Source organism: Lithobates pipiens, unplaced genomic scaffold (genome assembly GCF_037356315.1).
Source record: "Lithobates pipiens isolate NorthernLeopardFrog02 unplaced genomic scaffold, aLitPip1_a1.2 Scaffold_18, whole genome shotgun sequence".
NCBI lineage: Eukaryota > Metazoa > Chordata > Amphibia > Anura > Ranidae > Lithobates > Lithobates pipiens.
This window is the reverse complement of record NW_027507758.1, coordinates 339,710,163-339,729,632: the sequence shown is the minus strand read 5'-3', so window position 1 is coordinate 339,729,632 and position 19,470 is coordinate 339,710,163. Positions and strand designations below refer to the sequence as shown.

General features: G+C 45.5%; 1 protein-coding gene across 1 annotated transcript in view; it reads left to right on the top strand.

Annotated features, from left to right (window-relative positions):
- Positions 1-19,470, top strand: part of LOC143988098 (CD109 antigen-like) — a 132,018-nt gene that overhangs the window by 61,973 nt on the left and 50,575 nt on the right. The window contains exons 11-15 of the mRNA XM_077487381.1: positions 2,881-3,105; positions 5,510-5,605; positions 7,170-7,232; positions 18,708-18,887; positions 19,018-19,170. Of these exons, the coding sequence (XP_077343507.1) occupies positions 2,881-3,105; positions 5,510-5,605; positions 7,170-7,232; positions 18,708-18,887; positions 19,018-19,170 (717 nt within the window). The remainder of the gene's footprint in view (positions 1-2,880; positions 3,106-5,509; positions 5,606-7,169; positions 7,233-18,707; positions 18,888-19,017; positions 19,171-19,470) is intronic.

Here is a 19,470-nt window from a genome sequence, read left to right as displayed (position 1 = left end):
TTATTAAACATAACTCAAAATTCACTCCAATAACTTGTAAATATGAAAATATATAAATATATAAATATAAATAACTTTATTAACTTTAAACCACATTAAATAACATTAACTGCCCATTCTGGTGATCTCTGACGGTGACCCCACTTAAGCCAATACCAAATCACTGCGGTACACCTGACCAACTTCCCAAAGGCCTCCACCTGTGACCGGTCGGAGACAACTTCCGCCAGTGAACATAACCGTATTCCCTCCAACGTTCAGGAATACCCAGAGGGGCCGATCGTTAGATGAGCCCCCCACACCCTCAGATCCCTTCTGAGTACCTGTCTACCGTCAGAAACCACCAGAAAACACACCGCCAACACATCAAAACCTTCAGCTGCCGTGACAACCGACAAAACCTGCAAAAGAAGAAAAGACCAGCAACAAACGACACAACAAACAAACACATAACATTAGGGCGGGAGGGCGGGAAAAACTGCCTCCTCTGTGTCACGCTGGGCTCCGAATGATCCCTTAAAGCCACACCCCTCCCTTTTATATGACCCCTCCCCTACACTAAGTTTGCTTCCTGCAAACCTTTTTCCTCATCTCCACCCATAAAGCTTAACCCTCTGTGTCCCTCATCCACACTGTCATGTCCAGCACTCCTTATATCATTGCATTCTTAATCCGTGCTTCTCTTTCCAGTAGTTTATTAAACACTGAGCATAACACATGTCTGATCTGATCTGCAGGGATTGCCTCTGGAATTCCTCTGACTCTTATGTTGCACCTTCTGCCCCTGTTATCTAAATCTTCTAAATATCTATTGACATTAATCAGATGTTGTGAGTGATGGTGTGAGACCTCCTCCAGCCTTAGAATAGCCTTATCTCTTTGTCTGCCCGCTCTTTCCCCTGCCGCCATTTGTTCAGTTAACATTAGGATATCAGCTTTAAGATCTGTGATTGCTTTAGAGAGGGAGGATTTTATATCTGCTGCAATATCCATCATTGCAGCATGTGTGAGGGGTTGATCGGGTGGTAATGAGCTCTTTACCAGATCCTCTGAGGTCGTTAGGGATTCCGAGTCAAAATCCTCCTCCTCCTCCCTCGTGCTAGAGCGCGCCATGTTGTCTTCTGCTGAGCCTCTCCTCCCCTGTCCCTGTGACAGGAATATCTCGAGGATCGCTTTATGTTTAGATGATCCCGGGGGTGATTGTGGGGGGATCCCCCTCTGGAGAGCCTGCCCATACTGTGTAAAGGTGATCGTTTAGGCTGGGAGAACTGACACTCTGCTCCGGAGCTCTGTCTTCAGACGTCCATTACTCCCGCGCGCCAGGCCACGCCCCTCGACTGTTCTTTTGTACAAATTATTCTGACATCTCATACACTGTATGATGAACACAAATTCAAGAAACAAAATCCACCATTGATGTTAAAGAGTAACTCCACTGTTGAGAAAAACATTCCTCTCTGTGTGATCTATGTACATTGCAAGGATTTTAAAAAACTTTGTTGCAGATTACTACCTTTTGTTATTCTGAAGAAATCACTATTGATCTATGTCCATATCTGAAGTGAATCTAATGGGAGTGGTAGGGCTCCAATGAGAAAAGTGTCAGGGTCTGCATTCCTGTAGATGAGATTTCCCTTTGGGGGTATCTCACCAAAAATTATATTTTTGTTGCAAGGGATGCCTGAAATCTGACTTGTAACTTAGGACAGACTTCAGGGAAAATCAGTGAGCCAATCACACAAGCTGGAAAGTATATTTCTGGTGGGCATTCTGTACACTTTCTGTGTACAGAACACCTCCAGGGAGCCATATTGCATTGCATTTTACAGAAAATACAGCAGCAGCAGATTGAAAAGGAAAAGTAATTTTTAATAACATTCAGCCCTGGTTCACATTGGAGTGACTTGGCATGTAATTTGACATGTCAAATCACATGCCAAATTGGTGGCAATTGCCGGTAATGGCACCATCCGAATTGGTGCGACGCCGCATTTTCCGCGCCACACCAATTCCCAAAAGTAGTTTCTGTACTACTTTTGGCGATTCCAGGTGCAATTTCCGTTCACATCTGTGCAGCAACCCGCACAGATGTCTCTGAAATCGCCCCCGAAGTCAGGATTGACACGTCGGAATGAAATCATGCGAGTTCAGCTAAACTACACTCAATTGCATTCCTGCTGTCAGTATGAACCAGGGCTGAATTACAATATGACTTGGGTCGCAATTGTATACGCTATATTATTATTGGAAAAATTTTTCGCCACTAAAGTGGAATTACCCTTTAACCATTCACAACGCTATTCTGTTAAAAACCTTACATCCTACTCAATAAAAATGGTATCAGTCTTATGTCCATTTTCTTCATGGTTATATAATTGACATACAGTCGACCACGCAAAGTCAAGGTTCAGAGTTCGCAGCCTCAGTGCTTCGCTGATTTTTCTCTCTGGTAGATACAGCCTTGCATTCCCACATCATAACAGTTTACCTCTTGTAACTATGTTGAGTGTTTCGCTGAGCGTTCTCAAGTTTTTTCATGTTTTTCTTCTTAAAGCCCTACGATGCCGCTCAAACGCCCTGCACCTTCTAAGGCTTTTGGCAATTAACCTAAGCGCCAGAAGAAGTTTAAAAATAGGCATTTTTTAACCACATCCAAAATTTGCGTTTTTTCACAATTCGCGAGTGCTCTATGAACGTAACCCCGTGAATTTCGGAGTTCGACTGTATATACAAAATACTCACAACATTTTTAATATAATAAAAATGGGATTTGTTACAATGCAATGGAGCTGTAGAGCTCCTTAATATTGAATGAACATAGCATCCCAAAACCCCTTGCAAAATTATTAGGATAAAGTAAATGCTTTTTTTTTTTTCCAGATTCAAGTACAAAGGAGTGACAATACACCCTTAACCAAAGAGGAAAGAGAAAAAAAAGTTTCTGTCAAAATAACTCAAAGCATAATGGAATTCGCCATCATGGACATCATGCCAATAAGCACTGCAACTTCTAATGTCTCCTGGCAAAACTATACCCTTTCAGAGTCTGGAATTGTCAGTCTAGAATTTCCTATTCCTCAGTCACTTCCAAGTATACAACTGGAGGTGAGTACCAAAATATATATGAAAGAATCTAAACATCTGAAACAACATCAATCTTTACTAGAGAGTATATGATGCCAACATTGCCACAGTGTGCAAAAGGCAGCCTAATGTTAATTATTGATCTCCAACTCTTTTGTATTAAACTGAGTCCAGTTTTTATGCTATATGTTTACTGTCCATAAATAGAAAAAGTTCAGATTCAACTTCCTTTACTGTGTTGGCTATACAGTCAAATAGTATGTTATATTGCAACCTTTTTCAACCGAGGTGCCCTGGGATGCCTTCAGGCGTTTTCAGGGGCGCCTTAGCAAAATACCTAAACATTGACTAAACATTCTATGCAAGACAGTGGGTGGATCAAACTTTCCTTTTAGTTAAACAAAGCCACCATTTTTTTTTCTTGCAATTAATATGCATGAAGTGTGTATGATCCTGTTCTGTGCGGTTTTCCTCCAAGTACTCTTATTTCCACTGACCGGCACATTGATTAGATAATTACTGTCCAGCCAAGCTAGTCCTACAGTGTGTGTGTTTATAAAAATGTAGAAGGCACTCTATATTGTAGCATGTTTTAGCGGCAAGGATTGATGTGGTTTGTTCTGTGCGTGTAAAGCTCTGGGTAATATGTCAGGGCTACATAAATACAGGAAAACCTTGGATTACAAGAAAATAATTTGTTCCCGAAACATGCTTGTAATCTAAAGCACTCGTATATTAAAGCAAATTTCCCCATAAGAAATAATGGAAACTCAGATGATTCATTCCACAACCATTTATTCATAATTCATTCAGTTTATAGTCCATATAAAAACATGATAGCAATGTGACCAGGTTGTGTAACCATAAAATCTCTATCCACAAATGGAAGCCTCCACAAGGAGATTAGAATAAAAATCCAGCAGGAGCTACAGAGTATAAAAGAGAAGTGAGGCACCTCTAAGTGTAGCAATATGGTTACATTTAATGAAGGTACAACATTTAGAAACTCACATGGTTGATGATTAAAAGAGGCACATCTAAGCATGCAGGTGTCCGGAGTAAAGCTCTCCACAAAGACCATCCTCCGCACCACTGGCTCTCATTGATGTCAGTCTGCAGTCGTGACCAGGAAGACTACCCTGCAGTAGTGCATTCTGAAAGCGAGGCTTGAAGCACTTGTGGAACGCAGCATGGATGGGATGACATCAATGGCGGTGCGAAGGATGGTCTATGTGGACAGCTTTATCCCAGAAGCCTGCATACTTGGATGTGCCTGTTTTAATCCTCAACCTTGTGAGTTTCCAAATGTTGTACCTTCATTAAATTTAACCATATTGCTACACTTAAAGGTGCCTCTTTTCTGTTTTATACTCAGTTGTGACGTGATGCTACTTGTATATCGGTACAAAAATGTACATACAAAAAATGTAAGTGAGGATTGGTTATACCAATTGCTTGTACATTAGCTGTTATATCTTGTTTGTTGTTCAAATTTAGAACTATGCAATGGTGTTAATTTTCCTTTTTTTTACATAACTGGGGTGAAAATTTTTATACATTCAGGCTGGGTTCACACTTAATTCGGATGCAGTTCACAGCAGGGGTCCGGTACGTCCTTGTTCTCTGTTTCAGGGACGAATCAGGCCCAAATTTTTGCCTGAATTCGGACCTGAAACAGAGCCAAAGACGCACAGGACCCTTGTGAAATCTGCTTCGCAGCTGCCCCAGAGATGTGTGAACTGGCTCCATTGAGAGCCGGTCACAGTCTTCTGTCCTGCAAATTGGATCTGGGGAAATCCACATCCAATTTGCATAAGCGTGAACCCAGCTTAACACTAATTTTAAAAATAGTGACGAAGGTGGTGTTGCCACCAAAAAATAAAAAATTGTTTAAAATTCTTAAAAAATAAAAAATAAAAAAATTATTGGAAAAACATTTTTTTTACTCACCTCTAAATACCTGTTGCTAGGGGGTCCCTCGTAGTCTGCCTTCTTCCTTGTCCGGGCTGGTGACATCACTTCCCCTCGCGCCGCACAGTCATCTGGGACCTGTCACGTGTCCCAGGTGACTGTGCGGCGTATCACGGTGGCCTGCGCCGCTCGCGCATGCGCAGCGGGTGCCCGGCTGTGAAGCCACAGCCAGGTGCCCACAGTACGAATGACGGCACTGCGAGTGTAGCGGGGAACGAGGGGGGGCTTCGTTCCCCCGCATCGCTGGACCCTGGGACAGGTAAGTGTCCGATTATTAAAAGTCGGCAGCTGCAGTATTTGTAGCTGCTGACTTTAAATTTTTTTTTTTTTTTTTAGGGGCACCCCACTTTAATGGTTGCCTATAACCTTCCTTCCTTCCTTCCTCCTTTAAAATGTTTTCTGAGATTGTTGCCAGTAAAATTATTGCTCTAAAATTCTTTTTTTTCTGTTGTAGGTTAAATACCAGAATGCCACTCAGTCATTCTACTTAGAAATACCAAACGAAGTGACTCCTTTTATTCAGATAAACATATCAGAATCGTCATTAAAGGTACAAGAAAAATTCACATCAAAACAATTGCAAAAATAATTTCTTTACTTTAGTTGAAGAATTTGGACATAATTGATTTATTAAAGCAATACGCTTAGTTCTAGCTGTGCAGACCTGTTTGGTGTAAAAGTTACTTCTTGAAAGCTGAACACATATGCAGATGTAAAAACAGCGATTCATGTAGTTAGGCATTGATTACACAGGAAAAATATATTTTTTAAAAAGAAGTATGGCCAATGTTTTTTTGGCCATCCTTCTCTTCTGGGTCACAGGAGTTTACTTATTTTTGCACTTCTGTGACCAAGAAGTCATAAAGCCACTCTAGGCTCTAATAGGATCTTGACTTTAAGGTCAGCATCCACTCAGGTGCCTGACTGGCAGCTGGTTTATTCTTTCAGTGTCTCGCTGAGAGTTTGAGCCAGTCTCTCCCTCCCCATCCCCAGACTGGCACTGCAGTGAGCGCTGGAGGGCCAGAGCAGTGAGTGGTGATTGACAGTCACCACTCTCTTGTCAGGTCACCTTGAGGCTAGGTGACAGATGCACACCGTAGGGATCAGGAGTGCACCGCAAGGTAGTGGACCCTATGGCTGACTGCTACGGATGGGAGTCAAGGTGGTAAGGAAGGCAGGGCCGCTGGAACACCAAGATGGTTCAAACCGGGGTTAGAGCATGAGATTGCCTAGGGTGCGGAGTCTAAGAGCCAGCAGGTGTTCACCAGAGCCTCTAGTGGTGAGGATGGACTGGGCTGCAACTGGCTCCAGGTCGCGACCCCCAGGGTCCCCCAGCTCACGCCCACAGTAGGCAACAGGAGGATAGGGATAGTAAGGGAAAAAGCCAAGGTCGGGGCCACAAGCAGACATGGACAACCGAGTTCACACCAAAGGTTCAGGGTCACAGGCAAACAGGGATAGTCAGGGACACGCCAAAAGGTCGGGGACACGAGCAGACAAGAATAGTTGAGAACACGCCAAGGTCGGTAACAGAAACAAATGTAGAGCACACGGAACGCAGGTAACAGGAAGCCAAACACACAAAGGTTGATCGGCAGGGTTGGCCTGTAGTGCACAGGTTAATATAGAGTTCTCTGATAGGAGCTAGGGTGGAGCCATGCTAGAGGAGGGATTATAAAAGCAGTCAGGTGAGAATTCCTAGTGTGAATGGGTGTAGTGTCATATTTTGCTCCCCATCGTAGAATGCTCAGGAAGTGACGTTGCGGGCAGAAATGTAGCACTGCGCATGCGCGATGCGTTCCAAACACTTGCTCCATGCGTTCCAAAGGATTTGCGACAATGCGGAGCAGTGAAACCATTAGATAATGTCACGAAAGTGAGGGGAGGTAATCCCCTCCCCGAGCCGCGGTTACCCGCTCTCTCTCCGTCGCTCTCCGCTCTGTCTAAAGTTAACGTCACGATTACCCCCTTAAAGATAGACTCGATTTTAAAGTAAACACATCATGAGAAGTCTGATGCTGCTTTTGTTGGTCTTCTTTTGAAATGCTAGTTGCTTGGCTGCTATGTTAAATCACTGATTTCAGCACTTTCTAAATCACTTTTTTTTCATACAGGTTGGGACGCCTTTTCATTTACAAGCTAATACATATCCAAAAGCTGAAGGTGTTTTTTATGTGGTATGTACATTTTTTGAATATTTTGGCCAAATTATGTTTTTTCCTGGTTTCAGTGGCTTTGGTTATTAAAATGTGCAAACATTTTTCAGATTGTGACATCTCTTGATCTAGCCCAATTAAATTGTTATAACTATGTTATACAGCAGGAGTTTTCTTCCATGTTTTCATGATAATAGCTTTGAATCAAACAGCATAGCAAAGTGGAATTGACACTTCCTTGTGGTGTTCTACGCCTTCTGAATGAGCTAAGGTTATCAATAGTACAGAAATGTGCTGTTTGAGCTTTAGTGGTATTAGATGTTTTAAAATGCATGGCTGGGCAAAAAAAATAATAATAGAAAAACATATTCAGTACATCGTTGCAATACATGCATTTTTTCTGTGTTTTATTCCCTTAAAGCAGGGAAGAAATCAAAGATCACTGGGGTGCAGCACCCCCCCTTTTTAAAAAATAAGTTAAAGTGGTTGTAAACCCTTCCATATACCCAGTGAAGTGAATAGCCTCAGATGATATGCAGAGATGAAACAAATCCTCCTACATCATTTTTACTTGTTTATCTGCAATCTTCTATTCCCTACATCTCTTCAAAAGTGCAGAATCATGTTAAAGGGGGCGGAGAGCTGCAGTTACAGTGTGTGAGAGCTGATTGGAGGAAAGTCACACACCCCCTTTACACAGCACACAGGAGCGAAGGAAGGATATAGAGCTGTGTTCTGAATAAACAAGCTGTGTGTGGAGCTCCCTCCCCCGTCACAAATGTATCTCATGTGTCATGAAAACTTCTTAGGAGTGATACATGCTGATAACAGAGGAACGAAGCACAAGAGAGAAATGACACTTTGGAGAGAGATAAGTAAACACTACAGATATGTGTGCTTTGTTCAGATTTCATGACTGAGGTTTAAAACCACTTTAACTAGCAAGCCTCCAATAAAAAGATGGCATGAAAATGAAGACAGCCTGGAAAAATCAACTAAAGCTAATGTCACTATAAAATATAAACTCAGCCTACCTTAAGAGGGCTTTCACACTAAGCCTCACCAGGCGTCGGCGGTAAAGCGGCGCTATTTTTAGCTCCACTTTATCGTCGGAATAGAGGTGGGGGTTAAATATGCCCAGAGCGGTGTTTTGCCAGCGGTATCGCAGCACTGCCCTATTGATTTCAATGGGAAGCAGCGGTGGAGTTCACCGCTCCTTCACCACTCCAGAGAAGCTGCTGGCATGACTTTTTGTGACGCCCTGCCAGTGCACCGCACCAGTGTGAAAGCCCTCGGGCTTTCACACTGGAGTGAATGGAGCGGCTTTATTCAGGCGCTATACAGGCACTATTTTTAGCGCTGTAGCGCCTGAAAAACGCTGACAGTGTGAAAGGGGTCTTAACGTTAGCTTCAGTGAGAAACTCAGCATTCCCCTTCATGCACAATTCTTTTCATTTCTGGGGAGTAATTGGTCACTCCACAAGTCTGATGCCTGAGTTCATTATGAAAGCAGAACATCTGGTACTATAGGCTGATTTTACTAGTTTCAGGCCAGGTTATCTGCTCTGATTTCTAGCCAGTGTAAGTAGTATACAGGGCAGTGTCCAGGGCTCAGTAGTAAGTAGGGCAGAGTACAGAGGTCAGTAGGATGTAGGGCAGTGTACAGAGATCAATAGGATGTAGGGTAGTGTACAAAGATCAGTAGTAGGTAGGGAAACGTGCAGGGATCAGTAGGATGTAGGGCAGTATAAACAGGTCAGTAATATGTAGGGCAGTGTGCAGAGGTCAGTAGGATGTAGAGCAGTGTACAGGGGTCAGTAGGATGTAGGTCAGGGTACAGAGGTCGTTAGTATGTAGGGCTGAGGTCAGGAGGACAAGGTATAGGGGGGTCAGGGGGGCATGGTACTGGGGGATCAGAAAGGCATGATGCAGGGGGGTCAGGAGGGAATGGTACTAGAGGGTATGGTACTGGGAGATTAGGAGGGGACAGTACAGGAGGGATCAGGAAAGGTTGGGGTGTCAAGAGAACATGGCACGAGGAGGACAGGAGAGTATGGTATTGGGGTGGGGGTCAGGGGGGCTGTGGTGTCAGGATGGAGGGTCAGGAGGGAATAGTAGAGGAGGGTCAGGAGGGCATGGTGCTAGAGGTCAGGAGGGTATAGTGTTAGGAAGTCTGAAGGGAATAATATTGTGGTGTCAGGAGGTCATGATGCTGGGGCATCAGGGGGCTGGGGTGTCAGGAGGGCATCGCGCTGGGGCATTAGGAGGGCTGGGTGTCAGGAGAGCATTGTGCTGATGCATCAGGAGGTCTGAGGTGTCAGGAGGAGGCTGCCTCTGCAGCTTAGGATGGGGTGAGTGTGCGCTTGCGCCGCTCTGGGGAAAAGACTAGGTCAGCAACACTGGGAAGTGTTTGCAATCTACCCGTCACTTGTCGGCGGTCAACAGGTGACTCGCAAATGGCAGATTGCAGACTTCCACTTTAAAGGCACGGCAAGCACAGAAAAATAACTGATCTGCCAGGGTTTTGCCTTGGTTTTGGGTTTTGACATGTTTGGGCTGAAAACACAGAGCCTCTGCTGCACTAAAATCCCAAGAAATTTTATCAGGTCTACCTGTTGCTGAGCTACAGAACTGTGCATGTCCCTCCCACCTCTCTGCCCTAACAAAATCACTCAGTATGTTCTAAAAGTTGATGTAGAGATGTTTGGGTGCTCAACTTTGATATTGTTCTTGTATATCTGGATAACATTATTATTTTCTTCAAGAGCTTTGAGGAACATAATAAACTCCTAGACCAAATCTTCACCCAATTGGCACATTATGGACGGAAACTATAACCTACCAAATGTAATCTCATGCAGGCTTACAGCCAAAATCTGGTTCTAGTTGTGGAGGTTGAAGGAATGTCACTGGACTCAACCAAAGTTCAGGCTATGAGAGACTGGCTGATACCAAAGTCAGTTACTGAGCTTTGCTCTTTCTTGGGACTGGTGGGGTACTATCAGAAGTTTATTCCTCAATTCTTGCGAATTGCCGCACCCCTTACACAGCTACTTTGTGGACATTCTCAACAAAAGGGCAAGCTATCCCCTTCCATACAAACTCAGTGGCAAAACACTAAAAAATAAATATGAAATGCTTAAAGAGCAGATAGTAACTGCTCCCTTCCTGGCGTATGCCAGCTACTCTAAATATGTCCGGGTATACATTGATTGCAGTTGTCAAGAATCAAGGCCAAGGACATAGACTAGAGTCTAAATTAATCTGAAGTTGCCCTCATACAGCATAGACAGGAGTTCCAGTTCGTGGCTGAGAAACATTCCCTTGATGAATGAGTGACCCTGCAGCAACAGTATCCTGACATTGCAAAGACATGGAGGTTTCTCTCCAGGGATTTTTAGCCACAGTTAGACAATTACTTTGATAGTGCGTTCACCTGAGGATTAGCTAACTCAATACCTCTGTACATATATAAACTGACATATTGAGGTGGTTTTACCAGGATCATGGTTGCAGCCACAACCATCATCCCTGTACTTTTTTTTTCAGCCACTCTTTCTTGTAAAAGTGATCTGAGCAGCTTTACTGCAGCTTGATCACTTTTACAGATGGCAGAAGGCCCCCCCCCCCACCTCCCCTCTTTTACCAGGCTCTCCTGTCCCGTAGGGGAGCCCGATACTGATGGGACTGGTCAGATCACATTTACTATGAACAGTAGAAGGAACAGACGCTCCTTACTAGTTATGGGCTCGGGAATGTTTGGATCAAACCCGCCAGGAAGCCATCACTGCACACCGCCAGTCATAGGCAGTGAGGCATTTTCTTGACTGCCAGGTGTACATACACATGTCAAAATTGGTCTGGTTTTGAAGAGGTTAGAAGTGGATTGTGGTAACAGAGGGCCCGTATTCTGACAGAAAAAGGAGACATCTTCCAACATGTGACTCCACAGCCCTCATGATCTGACAAGTCATACATGGAACAATTGGACATTTTAGGGTAAATGGGACTGAAACTTTTGCCTGCCGGAATTTCTACTCCCCAGGATTGTCTGAATGGGTACAGATGGAGTGTCAGAATTGACCACCTTCCTTGGTTTCGGGGGAAGAGAAACTGAATGTTGCAGACAGCCTATGTGTTGATGCAAGGAGTAATAGTGAAGGACATCATTGTAAGAAGTTGATCCCATGAGTAATGCCTGTTAAATACGTTGACTATGTGTTATAACTTTTGCTGTTTAATCATAATTACCAATATATAATTTTTCTGTTGTCCATTATATGAAGAAGATGGCATCTTTTAAGGGGGCAGGGTGTAGGCAGGTGTACTTAGTCTTCCCACCTGTAGCTGGCCTAGTGGCATTATTGCATGGAAAGGGAAGGGGAGCCTTGTAAAGGAATTAGTCCCATTGAGATTCTGTATAGAGCCTTGAGAGAGGAAGGTAGTTTGATTGGACACCAAACTCTTGAGAGATTTTAGCGGGCATCTTAGGTGAGGAGAAGATTTGAAATAAGATACCCTATGTCATTCTGGCATGCTTCGGTTGGTAAGTAAAAGGAACCTGCTTGCAAGGAACAATGCTTAGCACAGAGTCAGGTTCCACGTGAGAAGAGATAGCTCAGGGAAGGCTCCTTCTTCCATTCATACACTCTGGTATACATTGTGGAGGTGTGGAGCCAGTGCAAACTACAGAAACATCCTCTAAAAGAGACAATACTTCTGGTAACCAAAGCCGTTATCTGGCAACTAGGGATGAGCCGAACACCCCCCGGTTCGGTTCGCACCAGAACTTTCGAACGGACCCCACGTTCATTACGAACGTTAGAACCCCATTGAAGTCTATGGGACTCGAACGTTCGAAATGGAAAGTGCTAATTTTAACGGCTAACATGCAAGATACTGTCCTAAAAAGGTTTGGGGACCTGGCTCCTGCCCCAGGGGACATGTGTCAATGCCTAAAATGTTTTTAAAAATGTCCGTTTTGGCAGGAGCACTGATTTTACTGACGATTAAAGTGAAAAAAAAAGTGAAATATTCCTTTAAATATGGTGCTTGGGGGGTGTCTGTAGTATGCCTGTGAAGTGCCACGTGTTTCTCGTGTTTAGAACAGTCCCTGCACAAAATGACATTAAACGGAAATAACACCATTTAAAACTGCTTGCGGTTTTAATGTTATATCTGGTTCCTGCAATATGGTTGAAAATCATTGAGAAAAATGGCATGGGTAGCCCTCCCTGCCCATTACCAGCCTATTTGGGTCTTGTACGCATATTAAGGGGAACCCTGTACCCATATTAAAAAAAGGAAATGCGTGTGGCCCCCAGGCCCTATATACTCAGAACAGCAGTATACAGGCGGTGCAAACAAGACAGGGACTGTGTGAGTTTGTTGTGTTAAGTTGAATCTGTTTGTAATTTTCAACTGGTACATTTTTAAAGTGTAGCTCCAGTCAAAAAAACTATTTTTAAGCTTTTTGGAAAACATAGGGAAGGGTTATCACCCCTGTATAATTTGTTTTCTCGTCCATCTTTTTTCATCTCACTTGCTGCTGTCTCCTTGCGTTTGCAAGTAGGAGATGTTTGTAAGTTGGATGTTTGAAAGTAGGGGCCTGCCCTATATGCTCTGCAGAAATGGCGGAACAAGGTGTTGGTTTTGCCACAACATTGTAAGCCCTCAAAGTGACTCTTGGTGGGCGCTGGAGCGCCCTGCTGTGAACGATTATATCAAGAATTGTAATTACATGCCATTGTTGAACAGTGGTAGAAAAATTGACCTTTGGTGGTTGTGGTGCTGGTGCCACAACACTATAAGTCCTCACCGTTACTCTGGGTGGGCACAGGAAGGGGCCCTCCTGTGAAATATTATATCAAGAATTGTAATTACATGTCCCTGTTAAACAGGGGCAGAAAAATTGGGCCTTAGGCACTGGTGCTGGTGCCACCACACTGCAACCTCTGCCATATACTCTAGTTTTATTGCAGGAATTAGCCCTGCTGCAAAGCATTGCATCAAAAATTGTACTTAAACGCCCCTGTTAAACAGGGGCAGAAAAATTGGGCCTTAGGCACTGGTACTGGTGCCACCACACTGCAACCTCTGCCATATACTCTAGTTTTATTGCAGGAATTAGCCCTGCTGCAAAGCATTGCATCAAAAATTGTACTTAAACGCCCCTGTTAAACAGGGGCAGAAAAATTGGGCCTTAGGCACTGGTGCTGGTGCCACCACACTGCAACCTCTGCCATATACTCTAGTTTTATTGCAGGAATTAGCCCTGCTGCAAAGCATTGCATCAAAAATTGTGCTTAAACACCCCTGTTAAACAGGGGCAGAAAAATTGGGCCTTAGGCACTGGTGCTGGTGCCACCACACTGCAACCTCTGCCATATACTCTAGTTTTATTGCAGGAATTAGCCCTGCTGCAAAGCATTGCATCAAAAATTGTACTTAAACGCCCCTGTTAAACAGGGGCAGAAAAATTGGGCCTTAGGCACTGGTGCTGGTGCCACCACACTGCAACCTCTCCCATATACTCTAGTTTTATTGCAGGAATTAGCCCTACTGCAAAGCATTGCATCAAAAATTGTACTTAAGCGCCCCTGTTAAACAGGGGCAGAAAAATTGGGCTGCTGGCATCACCCAGAACCAAAAATGTTCTTCCAACATATCAGCGGAGGAGGAAGAGGATAGACAATCAACATAACAGGACAGTCACTCAGCATCAGCATAGGCAGTCTTTAAGGGATGTGGTATTTCAAAAAAAATTATTCGGTTACATCAGCTTTAGGTGCTTGGTAGCTGTGGGTGATCCAAGACTGATTCATCTTGATGAAGGTCAGTCGATCAACTGATTCGGTGGACAGGCGCACCCTGTGATCGGTAACAAAGCCACCAGCAGCACTGAAGGTGCGTTCCGAAAGAACGCTGGATGCAGGACAGGCTAGTAGCTCAATTGCATACTGTGCAAGCTCTGGCCAGTGATCCATCCTCAAGACCCAGTAAGCCAGAGGATTTTCAGTGGGAAAGGTGTCCAAGTCTGACCTTGCCCCTAGGTATTCCTGCACCATGTAAATCAGACGCTGGCGATGGGTGCTGGAACCAATCATACCTTGGGGCTGCGGACTAAAAAATTGTCTGAAAGCATCAGTCAGACGGCCACCTTCTCCACCGCTCCTTCTGACCGATGCCTCAGCAACACGTTGTCCAGGACCAGGAGTTTGTAACCTCCCAGTCTCTGGGAACGCGTTGCACAGACCTTTCTGCAAGGCCTCCCGGAGATGTCTCATCCTCTGCTCCCTCTGCGATGGCAAGATAAGGTCGGCAACCTTACCCTTGTACCGTGGATCAAGGAGAGTGGCCAGCCAGTAATGGTCCCTCTCCTTGATCCGAAGAATACGAGGATCCTTCCGCAGGCTTTGCAGGATCAGGGAGGCCATGCAGCGTAGGTTAGCTGAGGCATTCGGTCCGGAGTTCTCTGGGTCACTAAGGACAACATGATCCGCAGCTACCTCCTCCCAGCCACGTACAAGTCCACGTGTTTCTTGGGACTTTAAATCATCCCTATAAGACTGCTGCTGCTGATGCTGATGCTGAGTGCCAGCCTCCACCTCCATGCTGACACAATCATCCTCCTCCTCCTCTTCCTCCTCCTCATCCTCTTCCTGTGTGATGGGTGGCACAGCAGGAACACTGTCTGGATAAAGGGGGCCTTGAGAGGCAAGGAAGTCCTCCTCTTCCTGCCTCTGTTCTGCCTTAAGTGCCCTGTCCATTATTCCACGCAGCGTATGCTCCAAGAGGTGGACAAGAGGTACAGTGTCACTGATGCATGCACTGTCACTGCTCACCATCCTTGTGGCCTCCTCAAATGGTGACAGGACAGTGCATGCATCCCTGATCATGCCCCACTGGCGTGGTGAGAAAAAACCAAGCTCTCCTGACCCTGTCCTGGTGCCGTAGTCGCACAGGTACTCATTGATGGCCCTCTGCTGCGTGTGCAGCCGCTGCAGCATGGCCAATGTTGAGTTCCATCTGGTGGGCATGTCACATATAAGGCGGTTCTTGGGCAGGTTCAACTCCTTTTGGAGCTCAGCCAGCCGAGCACAGGCATTAAATGATCGGCGGAAATGCACACAGACTTTCCTGGCCTGCTTCAGGACATCCTGTAAGCCGGGGTACCTGCCCAAGAACCGCTGCACCACCAGGTTAAGGACGTGAGCTACACAGGGCACATGGGTCAGTTGTCCCTGTCGGTGGGCGGAGAGGAGGTTGGTGCCATTGTCGCAAACCACCATTCCTGGTTTAAGCTGGCGTGGCGTCAACCACCTCTCGGCCTGCCCCTGCAGAGCTGACAAAACATCCGCCCCAGTGTGGCTCCTGTCCCCCAAACAAACCAGCGCAAGCACGGCATGGCATCGTTTTGCCTGCGTACTTGCGTAGCCCCTGGAACACCTACGGAGCACCGCTGGTTCTGAGGACAGAGCACTGGAAGAGGCCATGGAGGAAGAAGAAGAGGAAGGGGTGGAGGAGAGAGGTGTGTCACAACCAATAGTAGCATTTTGGAGGCGTGGTGGCGGAACAACCTCCAACACTACTGCACCTTGTCCTGCATCCTTCCCAGCAGCCAGAAGAGTGACCCAATGGGCCGTGAAAGACAGGTAACGTCCCTGTCCATGCCTGCTGGACCATGAGTCAGCGGTAATATGCACCTTACCGCTGACCGCCCTGTCCAACGAGGCAAGGACATTGCCTTCCACATGCCGGTAGAGAGCCGGAATCGCCTTCCGTGAGAAAAAGTGGCGTTTGGGGACCTGCCACTGAGGAACCGCACATTGTACAAACTCACGGAAGGGGGCCGAGTCTACCAACTGAAAAAGGCAGCAGTTGAAGTGCTAGCAATTTAGCCAAGCTAGCATTCAACCGCTGGGCATGTGGATGGGAGTAAACTTCTTCCGCTGGTCCAGCAGCTGGGGCAGGGACATTTGCCTGCTATAATCGGACGTGGGTGTACCACTAGCAGAGTTCCCGGAAGCACTTGGCTGTGACACACCTAATTCTACACCTTCATTCCTCCCAGAGCAGGTTTCAGAGAGGACTGAAGGTCTAGTGGGGTTGGAGATGCCAGCTGATGAGGAGCAAGGAGAGGTCCGCTTTGTTCTTTGGTGTGGGTCTTTGAGGTACGCTTGCCAACGAGCTGCATGGCAGGTCAACATATGTCTGGTCAAGCATGTGGTGCCCAAGTGGCTGATGTTTTGGCCACGTGAGATACGCTTGAGACATATGTTGCAAATAGCAGCGGAGCTCTGCGGTGTGATTCAGTCGGTGTGCTGCCCCTAAGCTGGCCCCCGGAGGGCATCCTGCCTCGTTGGACATGTGCCTCCTCCTCCTCCTCCTCCCTCCTTCCAGGCACCCACGTGGAGTCAGTGCCCTCATCATCCCCTCCCTCTTCATCGCTGTAGCAAACCTGGCAGTATGCTGCAGCTTGTGGAACATGACTGCCAGATTGCTGTCCTTCTTGAGCATCCCCTCTCTCTGCGCTCACGCTACTGCCTTCCTCTAGCTGAGTGTCATCATCAGAGCCCACCAAACACTGGGCATCCTCCTGGAGCATGTACCCAACACTGTGCTCAAAGAGTTCAGGAGACTCCTCAGGAGGACGTGGTGGGTCTAGGGAAGGAGTCACTGATGATGACATTGAGAGGAGGGAAGACGATGCGTTGGCAGCTGCTTTGCTACTACCCTGAGACTGGGTGAGAGAGGATGAGGAGGATGAAGAGGGCTTGGTCATCCACTCTACCAAGTTGTTGGCATGTTGCGGTTCAACATGTCCAGCTGCCGAAAAGAAGGACAAGCATGTCCCATGGCCACGTGCTGATGACAATGCACCGCGTCCACGACCAGCACTGTTGTCTCTAGACACAGAGCCTGCTTGCCCTCTTTTATCGGCTTGCGCCTGTCTGCCTCTCCTTACTGGCCTTCCAGACATGGTAATGGCCTGAAGGGAGTTGGGTAAAACAGCAGTTTATATTGTGCTGGAGGTACACAACACCCACTAACTCCTGCAGATGCCTTTTTTATAGAACACCAGAGATAAAGGGGTATATACAGATGTATACTGTGCTGTGCTGGAGGCACACACAACTTCCAATAACTCCTGCAGATGGCAATTGGGCTCAAATAGAGAACAGCTATGTAGGTGGATTATAGCGGTATGTACACGCACTATCTCCTAACACTACTGACTGCAAGCTCTATTATTAAAGATAGATCACTAGCTATATAGGTGAGGTGAAAATTGCGGTGTATACTGCGGTCAGGGCACGCAGACAATAACCAGAAAACAGCAGAGATAAAGGGGTATATACAGATGTATACTGTGCTGTGCTGGAGGCACACACAACTTCCAATAACTCCTGCAGATGGCAATTGGGCTCAAATAGAGAACAGCTATGTAGGTGGATTATAGCGGTATGTACACGCACTATCTCCTAACACTACTGACTGCAAGCTCTATTATTAAAGATAGATCACTAGCTATATAGGTGAGGTGAATATAGTGGTGTATACTGCGGTCAGGGCACAGACAATAACCACTACACAACAGCAAGATAGGAAATCAGCCAAAAACGATCGGTGTGTACTGTGTTGAAGGTACACAGAACACCCACTGCTTCAGATGCCAACATACTACACGAGGCCGCCTCAATGGCGGCCTTATATAGTGTGGGGCGTGCACTACACAGCCTGAGCTATGATTGGCCACAGGCATCCTGCCTGTGGCCAATCATGGCTCTCCTCGCTGCTGGCGCTGCGATTGGCCAAGCATGCGGGGTCACAGTGCATGCTTGGCCAATCATGAGCCAGCAATGCACTGCGCCATCGCAGTGCATTGTGGGCCGTGAGCGCCACACGAATTTTGATGCGAACGGACCAAGTGTTCCGAATTCGCCGAACGGACGAACAGCCAATGTTCGAGTCGAACGTACGTTCGACTCGAACACGAAGCTCATCCCTACTGGCAACATATCTTGTAAACAATGATATTGTATATTCTCTGGAATGCTCAGATCAGTACTAAAGATCAGTTTATCTGCTTCTGCAAACAAACTGTGCAAGATTTATATAAAAAATATCAGTATGCTATAAACTATGTGGGAGTATTTCCTCCCAGTACAAGGTACTGTACCTAATTCGGGCCCCGTCTACACACTTGCTTGCATCAATTTCTTTCCCAGCAAAACAACGCCATTGACTAAATTCTAAAGAGCCTACCCAAACACTGTGCTTATTAAAAGGATGTAGTTCTGCCTGCCTATGTCAGTAGGAACTGCCCCTGCAAGAACTTTACAGAACTGGTCATGGTGTCACAGGAACAAGGTTATTTATAAAATCTCAGACATGCTTTAGATAGGAAGAGGGAGGTTCAGGGGGTTAAAAATGTATACTGCCTTTACAAACCCTTTAAGATTAATTTTGAATGCATTTTTCCTTTATTTAAAGGTTTCTGCAAATGGAAAGGTATTGGCCGCAGGCAAGAATAAAACCAGTTTTAGTCTCACTCCTGAACAATCCTGGACTCCCACTGCTCAAATTTTAGTTTATTTTCTCAATCAGAACAACAGCTTTGGTATAATCCAAACCACTCAGATACTTCCTATCACAGGTGCACTAAAGAACCAGGTAAAATAAATGCATCACTGAAGACACCATGCTTTCCAAGCACTAGACAATTTAAGTTTTATTCATGTCATTGTGATGTTCCATGAAAGTTTTATTGCGTTAGGTGTTCAATTTGATATCTGTCTTATAGGTGACTTTATCATGGAGTAAAAACAGTGCTAAACCATTAGAAAATGTCACCCTGTCTGTCAATGTGAAGGAATCTCGATCCTTAGTGGGACTGCGAATTGTTGAAAAAGGTTCCATGCTTTTTGGGGAAGCAAATGATTTAACCTCCAGCAGAGTAAGTATAGCTAAATAGACGCTATCACATGAACCAAATATAGGCACAGTAGAGGGGATTTACTAAAATTGAAGCACTCGGAATCTGGTGCAGCTGTGCCTGGTAGCCTATCAGTTTCTAACGTCAGCTTGTTCAATTAAGTTTTGACAAAAAAAATAAAAAATGAAAGCTGGTTTCTATGCAGAGCTGCACCAGATTGTGCACTACTCTCCAGTTTTAGTAAATTCCCCTCATTATGGCAAAAAATAGTGACACTTACACCAGATGCATTCTATTTTTGAGGAAGCATCCTGTACTCAA